General features: G+C 37.0%; 1 protein-coding gene across 1 annotated transcript in view; it reads left to right on the top strand.

Moving 5' to 3' along the window:
• Glra2 (glycine receptor alpha 2) overlaps positions 1–12302 on the top strand; it is a 192312-nt gene extending 180010 nt beyond the window's left edge. Inside the window, 1 exon segment of the mRNA XM_041639966.1 lies at positions 10774–12302. Coding sequence (XP_041495900.1) covers positions 10774–11055 — 282 coding nt within the window. The 3' untranslated portion in view covers positions 11056–12302.
• The last annotated feature ends 5550 nt before the right edge of the window (positions 12303–17852 follow it).

The raw sequence follows: 17852 nt of genomic DNA, 5'->3' as shown, positions 1-17852 counted from the left end.
TGTCTGTGTGTTTGTGTGCACCACATGCACGTGTGTGACCATAGAGGCTACTGGACATGTGATTCCCTGGAACTGGAGTTATAAGCAGTTGTGAACTACCTGATATGGGTGGTGCTGGGATCTGACACTGGGCCATATAAGAGCAGTAAACACTCTTAACTGCTATCCATCTATCCAGCCCCCTGGATTGCTATTTTATGTCAATTTTAGGTGTTTTTATATTTTTATTTTTTGGATTACAATATAATTGCATTTCACTCTTCCTGTTCTTCCTCCCAAACCTTCCCATATTCCCCTCCCCATTTTCCTTCAAATTCATGGCTTCTTTTTTATTCACTAATTATTATTGCATATATACATGTATATACGTATATTTACAAATTCCTTGATATAAGGTTCTTGATCTGTATAATCTTACTTATATGTATGCTTTCAGGGCTGACCATCTGGCATGGGACAATCCATTACCCTTTTCTTTATTAAAAATAGATTCTTCTCTTATACAACAAATCCCAACCACAGTTTCCTATCCCTCAACACCTCCCAGCTGCCTCCCACCTCCCCTCTCCCACATATCCACTCCCTCTCCATTTCCTTTCACAAAGAAGCAGGCCTCCAAGAGATGGCAACCAAAACCAACAAAACAAGATGCAAGACAAAATGAAAACCCTCCATTCAAAACTGGACAAGGCAAATCAAGAGGAGGAAAGGAGTCTTACGAGCAGACAAGAGTCAGAGACACACCTACTCGCTTTGTTAGGCATCCCACAAGAACACCAAACTATAAAATCGTAATGCATATGCAGAGGAACTAGCTCAAACCCATACAGGCTCTGTGATTGTTGCTTCAATCTCTATGAGCCCATGGGAGCTCCGCTTAGTTGTTTCTGTGGGCCATGTTCTCCGGTGTTCTCCACCCCCTCTGACTCCTACAAAATCGACTTTTACATTGGAGAAGAAAGATAGCATTGAATCGGGAGCACATTAACACATTCAAGCCTACATTTTCATAATATTTCTAATTTTATTTTATGCCAAGACTTCTAGTTTGAGTACTAGCCCTAAAAACCCGAAAATTTGGCACAACGACTCAAACAGCCTGTTCCAGTTACTGGGCATTATAAATAACTTCAATGTAAGGGCACAAACAACCGACATAGTGTTGTGCTCAGGAATTTGGAAGGAGCAGAGCAAGGATGGCTTTTCACTGCTACATGATTTCTGGAATCTCGGCTGGAAGACTCAAAGGTTGTCTCCTACTTGACAAGTGGGAATTGGGCATCTGTACCTTATAAACTCACATGTCGGGTGATTAGGAGTTCCTGAGACTGAGACTGCTAATTAGTGTGCCCATGTATGACCTTTCATGTGGCCTAGCATCAACAAAGCAGCTGCAGGATATTGGGGTTTTTAATAGGGCAGCTCCTGAATCCAGGAGCGTAGGAGCCATGAAACAGGGCAGACTCTCTGTCTCCTATTTAAACTATCACGGGAATTCACAAATTGTCGTGTTATTGCATCTTTTAGTGACAAGCAAGTCACAGGCTTTTCCATACCAATATGTGGGAATATAGATTCCTAGCTCTCAGAAGCAGAAGTTTCAAAATCTCATCAAAGAAAACAAGGGGATGGGAGACGTGATAGAGGTAATTTTGATAAACATATTTTGCCCCAATATTCTATTTCTCCTGTGTACACAAGTCATACCTGTATTTACTCTCAAAACCAAGCAAATGCACACCTACATGAATAGTAAGCTAGAAAGCTGCTTTTTATTTTTTTGCTAATGTTATTTTTCTACATAAGGAAAACAAATTAATAACTTATAAAAAAGCTTCGCAGAGGAAAGTGAGTGCAATTATAGAATTAAAAGACATTTCAAAACTCAGGATCTCACTACTGACTTCAGACAAGATACCTCAGGTTGAGCTCTGTTAGCAGAGTTTAGTATGAAACCTTATGAAATAAGATATCAAATAGAAAATGTGAAGATACATACTGCCACAGACATTTCTCTTCAAAATTAGTGAAAATGAGTGATGCGCAGCAATCAACGGTTAACAGGAATTCTAGAATGTGGAAAAGTTTGGATTGTCAGATCCTTGGCTGTGGATCCATCCATGGAAGTTGTTCTGTGTGTTTTTGTCTCTGTTTTCTGGGTGCTTATTCTGTTATTTGATTAGTGTTTCTTCCTAAGACATGACATTTGTTCGTATCTAAGTAACACTTGTAAACTATTTTCTTCACCACAGAAGACTAAGAGCTCTAAAAATCCTCTTTTCATTATGCACCGTCTTTGCTGCTTTCAAGCTAAACAGGTACAATTCCCTTATCTGTTGGAGCTCTGGGGATATCGATTTATAATTTATGTCATTAGACAGAAGTCATAGCCATAAATCTCTTCGGGATAAGCCCAGTATCCATTTGACAAGAACATATTTTAGAGATCTACTCCACAGCATGCTTAAGTTAATAATAATGTGTTATATATTTCAAAATTGCTAAGAGAACCATGGAGGTGCTGTTACCCCAAAAAAATGATAACTGATAAATGCAGGATGATTTAGCTTGGTATAAACATAACAAACAATACATTTTCAAAACCTTACATTATTCTCCATAAATGTGTAGTTATTATTTGTCAATTGAAAATAAACCTTTCTCGAGCCAGACACAGTGGTGCCCACCTGTATTCCCGGCACAGCAGTGACTGGGGCAAGCAGGTTGTGAGTGTGTGGACAGCCTGGATTACTTGGTGAGACCTTAACTCAAATACAGAAAGAAAACTGACTTTCTTAACCCAAGGCTCCTTCCAAGGCTTCTGTGGCACAAATTCTTAGAAGTTTGCTCTTTGAAGGAGATGAATTGCCATGCCTGCTCTTACAATCCTACCAAGACCTGCTGTCACTTCAATGAGCTCTCAAGGCATTCATTTAGATAGTTTTCAAGTTTTAACAAAGAAATCTTACAGACCCACTCTGGATATGGTCTTTCTCTTGAGGCCTGTTACTATTTAAAGACCTTTTAAAAGCTCAAAAAAACAAAAAAGACTCTGGATCCTTTATATTTCTTCTAACATCTAGTAGTACTTTTAATACCTATACTATTCTTTCTGGAAATCTTTTTTGCTAGATCATCAGAATTATAACATATATATTCTATTTTCACATTGTCATAGGATAGTGGATGAACTTCCCACTTTCTAGATTGCAACAAATGCTTACTTCCTTTTCCAGTCTTGTAATCATCTCCTTGAAATACCCCCAGTTTCTTCTGGTGCCTGGTCCCAGAGACAATGCTACAATATTTAGGTATTTGGGATACTATCTATTATGAACATGGCTGTATATTACTTTATGATGAAGTACCCCAAATCTTAGTGGCCTAAAATAATAATAATCGGTTCTTTATCTCTCACAGTTGCCGCATGGGAAGATTTTGGGAAGGCCTCAGTTGAGGCGCTTCAACTTAGGGTTTAACCCTGGATGCAGCTAGACAGCAGAAGGAACTGAAATACTTAGCAGCTGAGTGCATATCATTCTCTTTTCTCTTAGTCTCAGTGATTATTCATGTGGTCTCTCTACATGGGCTCATTATTTTTTTCTTTGCATTTTAATTTTCTCCAAGCAGTCAGACAACTGGCATAGGTCTAAATGTATATCCTAGCAAGTCAGAATGAAATGCCAGTGATTATTCTGACCAAGCTTCTGAAATTAACTAGTGTCAGTTTAATCATGTTCTGTTGAGTAGAAACAAGACAAAGGCTCGTTCAAGAACAATCGCAGTGGGTTTTTGATCCTACTGCATGTACTGGCTTTGGGGGAGCCTAGGCAGTTTGGGTGCTCACCTTACTAGGCCTGGAGGGAGGTGGGCGGTCCTTGGGCTTCCCACAGGTCAGGGAACCCTGATTGCTCTTAGAGCAGATGAGGGAGGGGGACTTGATCGGGGGAGGGCGAGGGAAATGGGAAACGGTTGCGGGGAGGAGGCAGAAATCCTTAATAAATAAATAAATAAATAAAAATAAAAAAAAAGAGATTTAGACTCCCATGCAGTTTGAGAACAGTCTCCAGGGTAAGTTTATGAGATCCCGCCCATAGATCCAAAGGAGAACTACTCTATAAAGCCGTGGAATGTTCAGCTAACATCAGCATCACTTTATCTTCAGCATCATAATGGATTTATTCTGAATCCATGATCATTTGCAAAAGTTGCTCTACGTAAAAAAAAATGAAAACAAAAACTGAAGAAATAGTTAAAATTTGAACTTTAAGAGTCTTGGTTAAAGGTTGACTATTACCATAAGTTGTCTTTAGGATTTCTGTCTTGAAAAGAGTTTTAAGTAGAAAGGTGACCAGTCATGAGTTAACATGTAACCAAGTATATACCTCCAAGTGAGATGGCTCCAAATATTTCCATCTCAATTATATTTTTCTTTAGCCAAAAAATGATCTTCTGTACTGTCTTCTTTCTCATCATCCATCTAGTAATTTACATTGGAAGCTGACCTCAATGATTTGAAAACTGTTTTAGAAATGTTTATGTTAATGTTTTTGTGTATATGTAGATGTATGTAATATGTGTCTGTGTATCTTTTGTTAACTACTGTTTTTCCCAATAAAATGCAAACATTTTAAAAATTGTCTTCTTACGGTCATCTCCCTACCATCTATCTTGCACTTAATGAAAATTCTATAAATTTTGGTTGAAATGTAAGTACATGAATGCCAAGTAATTCATAAATAAAACTCAGAAATTCTTTCTTCAAAAATCAATGATAGGGTGCTGGAGAGATCGCTCAGTGGTTAAGAGCATTGCCTGCTCTTCCAAAGGTCCTGAGTTCAATTCCCAGCAACCACATGGTGGCTCACAACCATCTGTAATGAGGTCTGGTGCCCTCTTCTGGCCTGCAGACATACACACAGACAGAATATTGTATACATAATAAATAAATAAATATTAAAAAAATCAATGATAGGTGGCCCTAGCAGGTATGTAATTTCAGCATTTGGTGGACTGAGTCAGGAGACTCTGAAGTTAAAGACCAGCCTAGATTACAAAGTATGACTGTTTAATAAACCCAGTGATGCCAATATTCTCTCTTGAAAAAAATAAATGACCCATTGCTGGTGTGAATTTTCTGTGAAAAATGTTTTTTTCATAACCTATTTAAAAGGCTGAAAATATTGATTTATTTCACCACCTGTCACTAACTAACAAGAGATTCTGATCCATTTTATTAATTTTAACTTTATCCAGAAAATCTTAGTCAGACTCATCATCCATAATTGGGAAAGGAAACAATTTAAGGCTAGATATAGATAAATATTCACAAATGTCTAAGACTTCTAGTGTCTTCCACATCATATAGCTTGTATTCAGACCAACTTAGTCTTGAATCCCAGCTTTAAGATTTGTTAATAATACATCATTACAAAACCATGTAGCATTCCTTGGCCTCAGTTTCTCTTGTGATTTACAAGGTTGGTCTCCCAATGAAATTGACTACATATATAAGTACATAATATGTAGTCATAAACAAAACATTGTACTTATCTAATATATATATATATATATATATATATATATATATATATATATATGAACTTTCAGTATGGAGAAAGAAATCAAGGCCCCCAGTATTGATGAAAATTCCTTAAGGAAATATAAATAGCCAGGCTTACAATTAAGTGTCATCTAGTCATCATTTCTTTGGAGGATTTTGTCACTAAAATTTTATTGTGTTTGGACTCACACTATTTCTTAAGGAGGGCTAGGGACTACTCCATTGTGGCCTTGTGTTGATTGAGGCACACTATCCTTGATTTCCAACTGAGCGATTTCCAGTTACAACAGAAAGGGCACTAGATCCAATCAAAGAGTCTTGGTGTGGAATGTGAGGGAAAGATACTTCCCTTACCCCCAGCATTTAGAAATTCTCTACTTCCTCTTTTCAAGTGCATAAAAATTCAAGACATGGGGCTTGCTAAGTATTTTATTTCTTAAGTACTGTGTTCTTTAATTACATTTCAATCATTCTCTTACAAGTTCACTGTGTTGCAATTCTGGACAGCTTTGCATTCAATGTATTGCAAATGCAATAACCAGTACATCTAACGGCAGGTAAAATAGATACACAAAATAAACAAAGAGTAACAATAAATCTGTAATAACTCTAAGTGCTGAAGCAGTACTTTCTACAATAGACAAAATTTGAGATATTATGAAGAGGATATAGAAATTGCATGCATTGAACCTTTCACCAGATGAGTCAGTTTCTATAGAAATTTTACAAATCAGAACATAACAAAACAGAGTGACTGGAGATATATACCGTTTAGTGATTGAAGAAAGATGATGGATTGACAGCAATAGTTAACAGTTCCCAGTTGTTAGAAAAATAAAAAAATAAAAAGAATGGAGCTAAGCTGAAAATTCTTTCCTAATTGGGAACATCTGACTTACATTAGTTGGCATATTCACAGGTTGTGTATACAGATTGTTCTTTATTTTAACTTCACTTTTCTTTTCACTCAGTCTTATCTCCATTTTGCCACCACATAGGAATCTTGCCATATTGCCATAACATTTTATTCTGAACCTACTAGAAAGTGAATTAATCATTCAGAGTAACAACACAAACAAAAAAAAATTTTTCCAGATCAGTTGCAGTTATGTTTTTCAAAATCAAAACTGTATCCTTTGATTGAATAATTTATGTGTACGTATTTAATTTAAAAAGCACTGAGCAAGCCATTAAGGTAAATAAGAAGAGCCTTAACCTTGCCTTAATCTTGCCTGTATAACAGGAATTAAGTAGATTGAATTTTTGTGGAAGAGAATTTTAAAGAACTGATTTAATTAACTGTAACTATAACTATGCTCATAAAGCATATTCAAAATACTGTTGAATGAATGAGGAAATGGTTTTCAAGCATATGGGAACCCTCTTGAAATTCCACATTACTCATTATTCACCAAACATCTATTAAATGCCCACAGTTTGCATGACAATGTGTAAAATAATGATATTCAAACCTGATATCCTTCTATTCTACCTCTGGAACTAAATTGAGTGAGTTATTCTCTTTAGCTGCCCATTCACAGTGTGTGGTGAAAGGGTATAAAAAGGGCATGAATGAGGCAGACTGAAAAGAAACATGAATGTGCATATTTGATACTTTTTTATGTGCTGAAAACAGGTTACTAGCTAACCATCCCGTTTATTTTCTTTCAGAACTTGGGAACTTACATGAATATTATCTCACTCAAGCAGTGGCTTATGCTTAATCATAAATTTCTAAATGGTTCTTGAAAGAGAATGGGAATTTGTGAGATTCTGCAGTCATGGAAAGAAGAAAAGCACATTAAGATTAGGCAGATAAAGAGAAATGTATAGTAAAGGGTTACTTTGATTTAAAAATTATTTTTAGACTGATAATACGGAATTTGCTGTACATTTTACAGACAGACAGTAGAACTCATCAAAGCCAGCAGTTTCAAACATGTTACATTAGAATCACTGGATGTTAAAACCTGCAGTTTCTAAATTCTCACTCCCAGAGTGCCTGACCCCTCTGGTCTTGAATGGAATGGGATGAGATGCAGACACTATATATTTGCAAAGTTCTCCAGCAGCCACAGCAGAGAGCCATAGCTCTAGTGCAATCTTCACGCTTTTAGCATGAGGAAACCGTGAACTGAAAAATAAAATGATAATGGTGTTGCCTGAAACAACACAGTTTATAAGCCTCCACCTTAAATCTAGGACCCGAGTATTCTAATTCTTCATCTGAGTCTCTACAGTATTTTTACACCGCTCGCATGCTGGTTACTGGTAGTTAGCTACATCTGAGTGAAGACCATTTCCCTGCTCAGTAGCCCACTCTCGTTCTAGGGAGTGATTTCCCTGTCTTAATAAACTGTCTCCATTTTTCCTCTGTTAAAAAATAGTAGTTAGAAAATCTGAGGTTGTTCCCTCCTCCTAAGAAACTGTGTGCTCCCTTTCTTGAAAGAAATAAGTATTCAGACAGTTATGACATCCCTGTGATGGTTAACACATCTGTTTATTCTATATTTTAAGAACATTTATCTGAAACTTTAAATCAATGATATCATTCACATATTTTTCAACATAACATTTTCTTCAAATGAGGTACCCAGTTCTTCTTTCTACCTTGTCTTCAACACGTAAGAGTCTTTCTTCTATGTCTTCTAGAAGAGGTGATGCTTACCTCTGAATTTTTTGTTTGTACTATAATCATTGGTTAATAAGAATAATGAAGAATTCATGAATTCATGCCTAGTACTGTAACCACAGGCAGATACCCATGGCTGGTAAATTCATGAATGCTACAGGAGAGCCCACTACCATCACTTCCCTAAGGCAGCATAATTCCCAACCACACTCTAAATACTCATCCTTATACTCACAGATAAGTGGAGCTTTCACTCCTTGACAAAGAAGCTTCATTTTGCAGCAAGTAGAGAACATTGCACAACAGGTCAAATGCAGAGAGCAAATGTCTGTGGGGTGCCTATCTCCAACTGCTACATCTACAACACAACTCCCATTCCTAAGGCTCAGGGAACATCACACAAGAGGGGGTAAAATGATTAAATGAGTCAGCGGACCAGGACATCAGCTGTGTAATATTATCTTCTATATATGACAGGGAGCTGTACCCATAAAAAACTTAAGACTGTCACCACCTGAACAAAACCACACAATGACAACCCTGGTCAACATGCCAACATGAATAGGGAAAATCTCCCAAGGCCCCACCCCGAGATGAAGAGTTACAGGCAATCAATGGCTGCTAAGAAAGGGAGAATCAGACGTCTCCATTGATGCCTTCTGGTAATTTATCCAATCCCAAATGGTCATCCTTAAACATATATATATGAGAAGCACTAGATGGAATCAGAAGGCATCATTTACATAAGCACACATGTAACAATTGTAAATAAAGAAGAAGAGGCCATGAATTTGAGAGGGGTTTGTGAGAGAAGTTAGAGTTGGAAAATATAAGATGAAATTAAGGGGTTCATGTGTCAAATTCTGAAACAATCATACAATAAACATAAATATCAATCAAATAAACAGTGAATAACTAATGTATCAAATGAATGAGCCTCTCCTTTCCCAGTCTGATTTTCCTGGAGATCAAAAATATGTATGGAAAACAGTGGCATAGTGTGTTTAACTCACACCTCCTATCTCTCTAGTTCAAATTCGAAGTCATTGCCAGGCTGCAATGCAATATTCAGTCACATTTACAGATGTCCACATCAGAGGCACTATATCACAATGGGTAGTGTTTGATAAACCAAGGCTGTACGGACTCTATTAAACTCTAGTATTCATTTTCAAGCAGAATGTATTTCTCACAGAGGGAAGTAGCATGTGGGTACTAATCTGGTAAGTAAGCCACATGGAAGTCAATCTGCTCTCCTTCCTGGGTTCTGCAAAGGCCTATCTGAATGCATGAACTATAATTTACCCTAACCATTCTGCAATGCTTTCACGGCTCTTTAATCCATGCACTGCTGTCTCTCTTCTCATTATGTACTCAATGAAGTAGACTAAACTACCTACTCTTGCCTTTCTTTACCTATCCAGGTCCTCCTGTGACTTTAAAACCTCATTTGAATGTACTAGGTACAATCTGTCTGCCTCACTTCATTTCAGATACAGATGAGCTTGCATTCATATTATATTCAAAGTTCTCTATTTGGCATACTTTTTATATGTGACTGAAAGTACTACAGACATAGACTTAACAATGATGAGCTAATATTAATATCAAGGGTTTTTTGTATTTTGGGAAATATACCACTATCATTATCAGGTAAAGTAAAAAGTACAGTGGAAGATTACATACCATTATAAGAAGCAGTGAGCTAACTAAAACAGAAGATAATTTGACCAGTGGCTGTTCAGAGATATGCTGCTATCAAGCAAGTCATTTAAATCTCAGCTTTTAAACTCTTCCTCTTGATATTTGATCTCTACATTTGATCTCTACATTTGACTCAGTTATATACTCAGATTCCATTGGTCTCTAAGGTGATTTGCCTTTCACACAAAGTAATAAAAGGTATTTTCTGTCTTGCATCTAATTTATAGAGAAATAACCAACATAAAGCATCACTGTCATCGAATAAAATGGTATATTTGAATATGGGAAAGAGTCTTACTGGCCAAAGACTCAGTGTTAAGAATCAATACTGGAAATACTATCTTGCTACAGATATACATGCCAAGTGATGAATATTTAATCTCTAATATATAGCTAAAATGAACCAGAGGGCCAGAGGGCAAACAGTTTATAAGAGATTTATCTTAAATTGAATGTTAATGAAAGAACAGAGCCATGAATGGGTCATGATAAAAGTCCCTAACAAGTAAAAGTAAAAGTGTTTTTGGAAAAAGAAATGAATGAATGTCACTTTTTGTATATTTATGATACTGGAGTTTTGGAAACTGGTTTTAAAACAGTCTAATCAAATCTATAGATTAGTAAACTAGATTTGGGAAAGTCAATACTGAATATAGCATAGGTGTTTCCTTTTGTATTTAATTTCTCTGCCTTAAAAGTTGATGAATTATATTTGCACTATGAATAATTGAATTGAACCCAAAAGAGTACTCCCTATTCCAAGAACCTCCTACACCAACAGTTAACTATGATTTATCTTTTAATTCTAAAGAATTTTAAGAACCTTCCATCAAATTTAACTGACAGTTTGTGCTTCCTGTCTCTATTCTCCCAGGAAGAAGAAGTGACTCGTGAAAGTCGTTTTAACTTCAGTGGTTATGGAATGGGTCACTGCCTCCAAGTGAAGGATGGCGCAACTGTCAAGGCGGCTACAACTGCCAATCAGCCTCCACAGCCCCCAAAAGATGCAGATGCCATCAAGAAGAAGTTTGTGGATCGGGCAAAACGAATTGACACCATATCGCGAGCTGCCTTCCCACTGGCCTTTCTCATTTTCAACATCTTTTACTGGATCACATACAAGATAATTCGGCATGAAGATGTCCACAAGAAATAGATGTACCGTATAAACGCTGGGACCTTCCTGCCTAAGTGTTGTGCTTGTAAATACACAGTAATATTGTCTTTATATCACTTTGACAGTGAAGAACATTGAGGTAGGGGGAGGGAGATCATGAGGTTGGGGCTTCTGGCACCTACATGAAAAAATAGATAAGTTCTATGGGCAATGAAGAAAACTGTACAAAATTAAGGTGTTGCAGAATCACATGAGCATAACTCCCATCCATAGTCTTTAGCATTGTTCTTTCAGATGACACATCATTCAGACATGATGTGCAAAATCAAGTTCTTGAGGGCTGATTATCTTCTGGTTTGATTTGGTTTTGATGAATTCTGGTACTGAAAAGTTAGTTTAGTGCGCACACACACACACACACACACACACACACAGAAAAAACACTTACCATCTGACCATAGTGACTAGTCTATTGCAAATTGAGGACCAAACTTTTTCAGGAAAATGCTGCCTCGTTTTTAAAAACAAGCCTCCTGAGCTATGATCTTTACAATGTCTGTAATTAGTGTTCCACCCAAGAAATCCTTTTGTGGGGTGTAAATTCTTTCTACTTATCCAGAAAACGACAACAAAATAAACACAAATGACAAAGAACAGATTTCTACTCTACTGTCTGTGTAGGTGTGCACTTTGATAATATTTTTTGTTCCTGGATGTAAACTGGGGGTTTCATTGTGTATTGTGTAATTGGTTTGCCAGTATATTCTCTTAAAACAAATGCTCATTTTGTGTTAGATGAAGTTAGCCTACTATGTATATTTTTTTCACGTTGGCTATATTTATGTGTGATTTAAGTGCCCAAGTGTAACTTAGCTATTGCAGCTGCTCAGGCACAGTATTTATGGAGGTGATGTGTTCTGAATGGTGTAGCTCAGATTAGCTTGAACTTCCTGTTTCTGCTCTCATTGTAGCTGTAACTACTGTTCTAATGTTGACTGACCTATAATTTCTACTTTCAATCTGAGTGAATATTGTTTTCAATATCTTTGATTAACTTAAAAGATTAAAACTGTACTGTGATTTTCACAACACGGTGCCTTTTTGGTACCAGAGCTATGTGGTTTGAATCCTGGCTACATGTTTTAAGTAAGAAAAAAAAAAGATGTATTTTTGCTTACTCAACAGACAACCTGTGAAAATATATGGAAAGAATTACATTTTACATGTGCTGTAAAAGGGATTATTTTAAAAAAGCATTTGTTCAATTTCAATAAAGATAAGTGTGCCATTAAGTTTCCCAGTGTCTTTGAATTTTTGTACTAAAATGTAAATCATTTATGTGGCAATAATAACTTAAATGTTCATATGTGATCTTCCTCATGAACTTGAATCACTTAAATACCTATTGTGTTATTTTTCTTTTCACTATATTTTTATTCTTCAGGATTTCATACATGTACACAGTGAAATATGATAACATACACCCTTCAGTTCCTTCCTTACTCTTATTAGCAATCCACCCCCAAGGCTCAAAGAACATTATGAAGGAAGAAGTATAAAGAATATAATAATTAAATGATATGGGGTGGTTGGGATAAAGGAAGGATGGATATGGGAGCAGGGAAGCATATATCTTAATTAAGGGAGCCATCTTAGGGTTGGCAAGAGATTTGAATCTAGAGGGGCTCCCAGGTGCCCAGTGCGATGTCCCCAGTGAGTTCCTTGGGCAGCTGAGGATAGGGAACCTGAAATGGCCCTATCCTATAGCCATACTGATGAATGTCTTGCATATCACCATAGAACCTTCATCTGGCAATGGATGGAGATAGAGACAGAGACCCACACTGGAGCACCGGAATGAGCTTCCAAGGTCCCAATGAGGAGCAGAAGGAGGGAGAACATGAGCAAGGAAGTCAGGACCACGAGGGGTGCACCCACCTACTGAGACAGTGGGGCTTATCTATTGGGAGCTCACCAAGGCTAGCTGGACTGGGACTGAAAAAGCATGGGATAAAACCGGACTCTCTGAATATGGCAAACAATGAGGGTTGATGAGAAGCCAAGGACAGTGGCACTGGGTTTTGATCCTACTTCATGTTCTGGGTTTGTGGGAGCCTAGCCAGTTTGGATATTCTCCTTCCTAGACCAGGATGGAGGGGGGAGGACTTTGGACTTTCCACAGGGCAGGGAGCCCTGACTGCTCTTCAGACTGGAGAGGGAGGGGGAGAGGAGTGGGGGGAGGGGGAGGGAAATGGGAGGCTGGGAGGAGGCTGAAATTTTTTTCAATAAAAAATAAAAATAAATAAAAAATATGCAAATAAAGATTTACTGGCCTAAAAAAAAAGAATTAAATGAGGAGGAGGAATGCTGTGAGCTACTATCTGCTGAACATGACAGAGTGATAGTTGTTATATTTTTGATGTTTGTAGTCGTCAAGATAATTTTCTCATTGTAAATATAGAAATGGATCAGGTGAGAGAGGCAGAGACGGGGTTATAAAGTGTCCAAGGCCAGCATGTACTGCATGACAAGTTCCAGGAGAGCTATGTGGTAAATTCTTCTACAAAATGAGAGAGAGAGAGAGAGAGAGAGAGAGAGAGAGAGAGAGAGAACAACGGTGGTAGTAACCAATGTGAACAAAATTTAAAACTGGGACACCAAAGAACAATTAAATATGACAGTGAAATGAAACTTAAAAGATCTGGCTGGGCAGTGGTGGCACACGCCTTTAATCAGAGCACTCGGGAGGCAGAGGCAGGTGGATCTCTGTGAGCTCGAGGCCAGCCTGGTCTACAGAGCTAGTTCCAGGAGAGACTCCAAAACTACAGAGAAACCCTGTCTCAAAAAAAATCACTTACACCATTAATAGCAAATAGAAATGTTGTAAAGAAAACACAAAACAAAATTCAATATTAACAGCTTTGGGAATATATTTTTAAGTATTTATTCATTTCCCAGTTTAAGCATGAAGTCAGTTTGCCTTATGAATCTAAATTTTATGTCTGCCAGGTATTCTTTTTGATTATTTCAACCTGTGCCTCAAACACTTTCTTATTGTCACCAATTAGTATTTTAAATGTATAATTCGAATGAGCCAAACATTTGTTTGCAGGAATCACAAAATAAAATAACAAAAAGTTACAACTACTTATTCATTATAGTTATCTGAAAAATATTAATATAAATTAGAATGTAATTTTATTTGAACCTATCTACACTATCCAAGTTGGCATAATCACAAACACTAAATATACACCTTTTGATCATACAACCACAAAAGCTTTATGGATTAAGAGCTCCAGATCAAATTATTTCTCATATTAGAGGTTGAATATATACAACAATTTCTCTCTTAATGCTTTAACCTGCATAATGTCACAGTACCTAAACTACCTAAGAAAAGTAAGACTTAGAAAGTAAATAAATGGTAAATGACCCTCCCTCATGGATAATCAGATTAATTGGGAAAGAGGACAAAGAGTACAATATTCACAATGGAAATGCCTAAGAGAAATGGCTCAAAATTGTGTATGTAGCACAAATACCATCTTCAAAGTGACTGCAATGTCTTGTGTGACTGAATGGCCCCAAAGATATTCAGCTTGAAATCAAGACCAGGAGAATGCAATTTACATGGTGTATATTTCCATTTTGATGGATGAAAAATGACCATGGTTTTGTCACATATGTTCCCATATGAGAAAAGACACATTCTGCCCGCTCCAGTGCAAATGCATTTTAAAAATCATAGGTAATGTGTTTCCCTAAAACTCAAGGCTATGTACATTTGATATTTATAAGTGGATGAGCCAGCATATGACACACACAATTCTGAAATAAGTGAATGTACACTTAAATAGGAAACCAAGTTTTGGGATGCCCTTTGTGTAGTATGTTGAATGCTGACCTTCTTATGGTAGATCTCAGAACTGTTTGTGTAATCTGAGGATCTGGGGCCAGGGTGAAGCTGCAGAGTGAAGACTGTAGCTGGTAAAAAATCCCAGGTCCTCAGAGTTCATGGAACCAAGGGCCATTCATATGCAAGGATCATAAGTAACCCAGAGTTAAATTCAGTAGCTTTTGCTTCTTGAGAAGAAAGATTGAGGGTTACAAAGAAGATGAAATAGAGGAGAGTAAACTGAAATTCCACTTTAAGACAAAAATCAAATCACACCACTCTGGTCTGACTTCTGTTGGCTTTCTGTCCTCCTCCAAGAACAAGCCAGAGAGCTCACTGTGATGTGATCAAGCCTACTTTTCTATCATGCCTTCCTGTTTCTTGCCCATCAACATAAGCACCTTGCTTGTTCTTAAATAGACAAACTGCTCTTCACAGGACATTTACCTTCACTATGGCACACTCTTTTTCTATCTCAGAGATTGACAAAGCCTTTTCTGTATAGACTTGACAATAGAGGGTGTAGGGTGCAAAAGTCTCAGTTCTTTGTGCAAGTGTTCTCTACCATTGCAGCAAAGACTAGTCACAAACAATGAAGAAACAAATACATGGGGCTGTTCTCCAATAAACTAACATTTTACTCAAAAAGGAAAGCAAATAGATTTGGCCTGCAAGCAGTCTGTTACTATTGACCAGAGACCCTCCCTCTGTCTCTCCTTCTTCCTCCCCCCACCCCACGATGTGGGAAGTCCTTCTGTATATGTATTGCTTTTACTGGTTAATAAATAAAGTTGTTATGGTCAGTTGCTTAGCAGAATAGAGCAAGGTGGGAATTCCAAACAGATAGAGGAGTAAAGAAGGCAGAGTCAGGGAGATGCCATGTAGCTTCCATAGGAGACAGATGCCAGACACCAGATGCCAGATGGAACCTTACCTGTAGGTCATAACCATGTGGTGATACACAGATTAATAGAAATGGGTTAATTTAAGATAAAAGAGCTAGCCAACAAAAAGTGTGATCTAATAGGCCAAGGATTGTTGTAATAATGCAAGTTCTGTGTGACTATTTCAGGTCTAGGAGTCTGGAAAATGAACAAGAAACCTCCAACCACAGACTGGCTCACCAATGTGGAGCTGACTATATCTACATAAAAGCTGATAAAGCTTGAAAAAGGAATTCTAGACACAAAAGAACAGAGTTTAGTGCAGTTTCTTTGTAGCCACATTTTTTTTTCAGATAGGCTCCTTTAAGAGAGGTCTTCCTGATTCAGCAATAGCAGCAAAAAGCAGTGCAGTTTCTAAACAGCAGCTTCCTGGTGTGCACTAGTTTCACGAACAACTCTGGCCCTTTCAGGAGGCTGAGCATTTAAGTGGGGTCTGTGAGCAGCATGTTACAAATTGCTTAATGGTGATATAAACCCACTGTAATCCTGTAGCTAGGACAATGTATATGGATCTCAGAGGCAGTGAACATGCCTCCTAATATGTTGGACTTGGCAGAGTCAAGAGGCAGTGCCATGGAGTTGGTCCTAACCATGCCCACATTGCATTTAAAGGAAGAAAAAGTACTCCTGGTCAAAAATAATTATAAATACACACCCAACAAAGACAAATCCAGATGGAAAAGACCTTTAAATGGGTCACAGTGTGGGATAAATTTATATAGGCTTGGGAGAGAGAAAAAATAGTTATAAAAAGAAGTAAAGAATTTTTTAAAAAGTAAAGTCTTTAAAGAGACAGAGTACAGACAGACATAGATTAAAGGAGTAAAGACATTAAAATAAATATTAAACTTGTAGAAAATATAAGCGAGTAAGAAAAAAGTCATGTAAATATGGAAAATACACAGAGAGTCTGGATTCTGTATATTATTGTGTTTTCTTTTAATTTTTGACTGTGAATAAGCTAAGTACAGAGAAACATTTCATTGTGTAGGCTACTAAGCTAAAACTATATATATATATATAGTTTTAGATACCTTTAATATATATATATATATATTATATTATATATATATATATATATATATTAAAGGTATCTTGACTTTAAAATTTGGGTCTAAGGATGTGTTGTTTTAAAAAAGAGGTTCTGCTTTTGTTTCCACAGAAGATGAGAACCTGTGTATTCCTTCAAGGTTAATGAGGTTTGATGGACCAAAACCCCATGAACAGTCTCCATAACCACCCATATTACTTTTCCCAACAAAAAAGCAAAAATTAGTTTGAAGAGAACTATTTCCAAACTGCCAAATATTGTTTATAAATGTTTGTTTACATTTAAAGGGGAATATATTATATAGATGAATACTTTGCATTGGTATGTATCGTGGCCTATTGATAACAAATTTAAGGTCAATTTTGTTATATGTTTATTTATGCTCTTTATTAAGGTATTGTGTTTATTTAGCTGATTTAAAAATGTAATGTATAATTAAGAAATATAGGTTACTAGATAGTCATCTATAATTGTAGACATGTTAGTTAGGTTTTCTAGATGTACAAAGATGGATTTCAGATGGATAGTTATTATTCAAACCTTTAAAAGACTAACAGAATGTAGAATTTAAAATGTTTTAAGAACTTAGAACTTTTCATGACTGATGTGGGAGTGTCATATATCAATCTGTTGATTTCATTGGTTAAGCAATAAAGAAACTGCTTGCCCTCATAGGTTAAAACATAGGTGGGAGAAGTAAACAGGACAGAATGCTGGGAGGAAGAGGAAGTGAGCTCAGACTGGAGCAGAGACACCATGCCCCGCTTCTGGGCAGACACACACGATGAAGCTCCAACCCAGGATGGACGTAGGCTAGAATCTTCCTGGTAAGACTGGTGCTCACAGATTATTAGAGATAGGCTGATCGGGATATCAGAATTAGCCAGTAAGGGCTAGAGCTAAAGGGCCAAGCAGTGTTTAAATGAATACAATTTGTGTGTTG

Source organism: Microtus oregoni, unplaced genomic scaffold (genome assembly GCF_018167655.1).
Source record: "Microtus oregoni isolate MIOR12 unplaced genomic scaffold, Mior012 000061F_ref0000440, whole genome shotgun sequence".
NCBI lineage: Eukaryota > Metazoa > Chordata > Mammalia > Rodentia > Cricetidae > Microtus > Microtus oregoni.
This window is presented reverse-complemented; position numbering and strand designations above follow the sequence as displayed.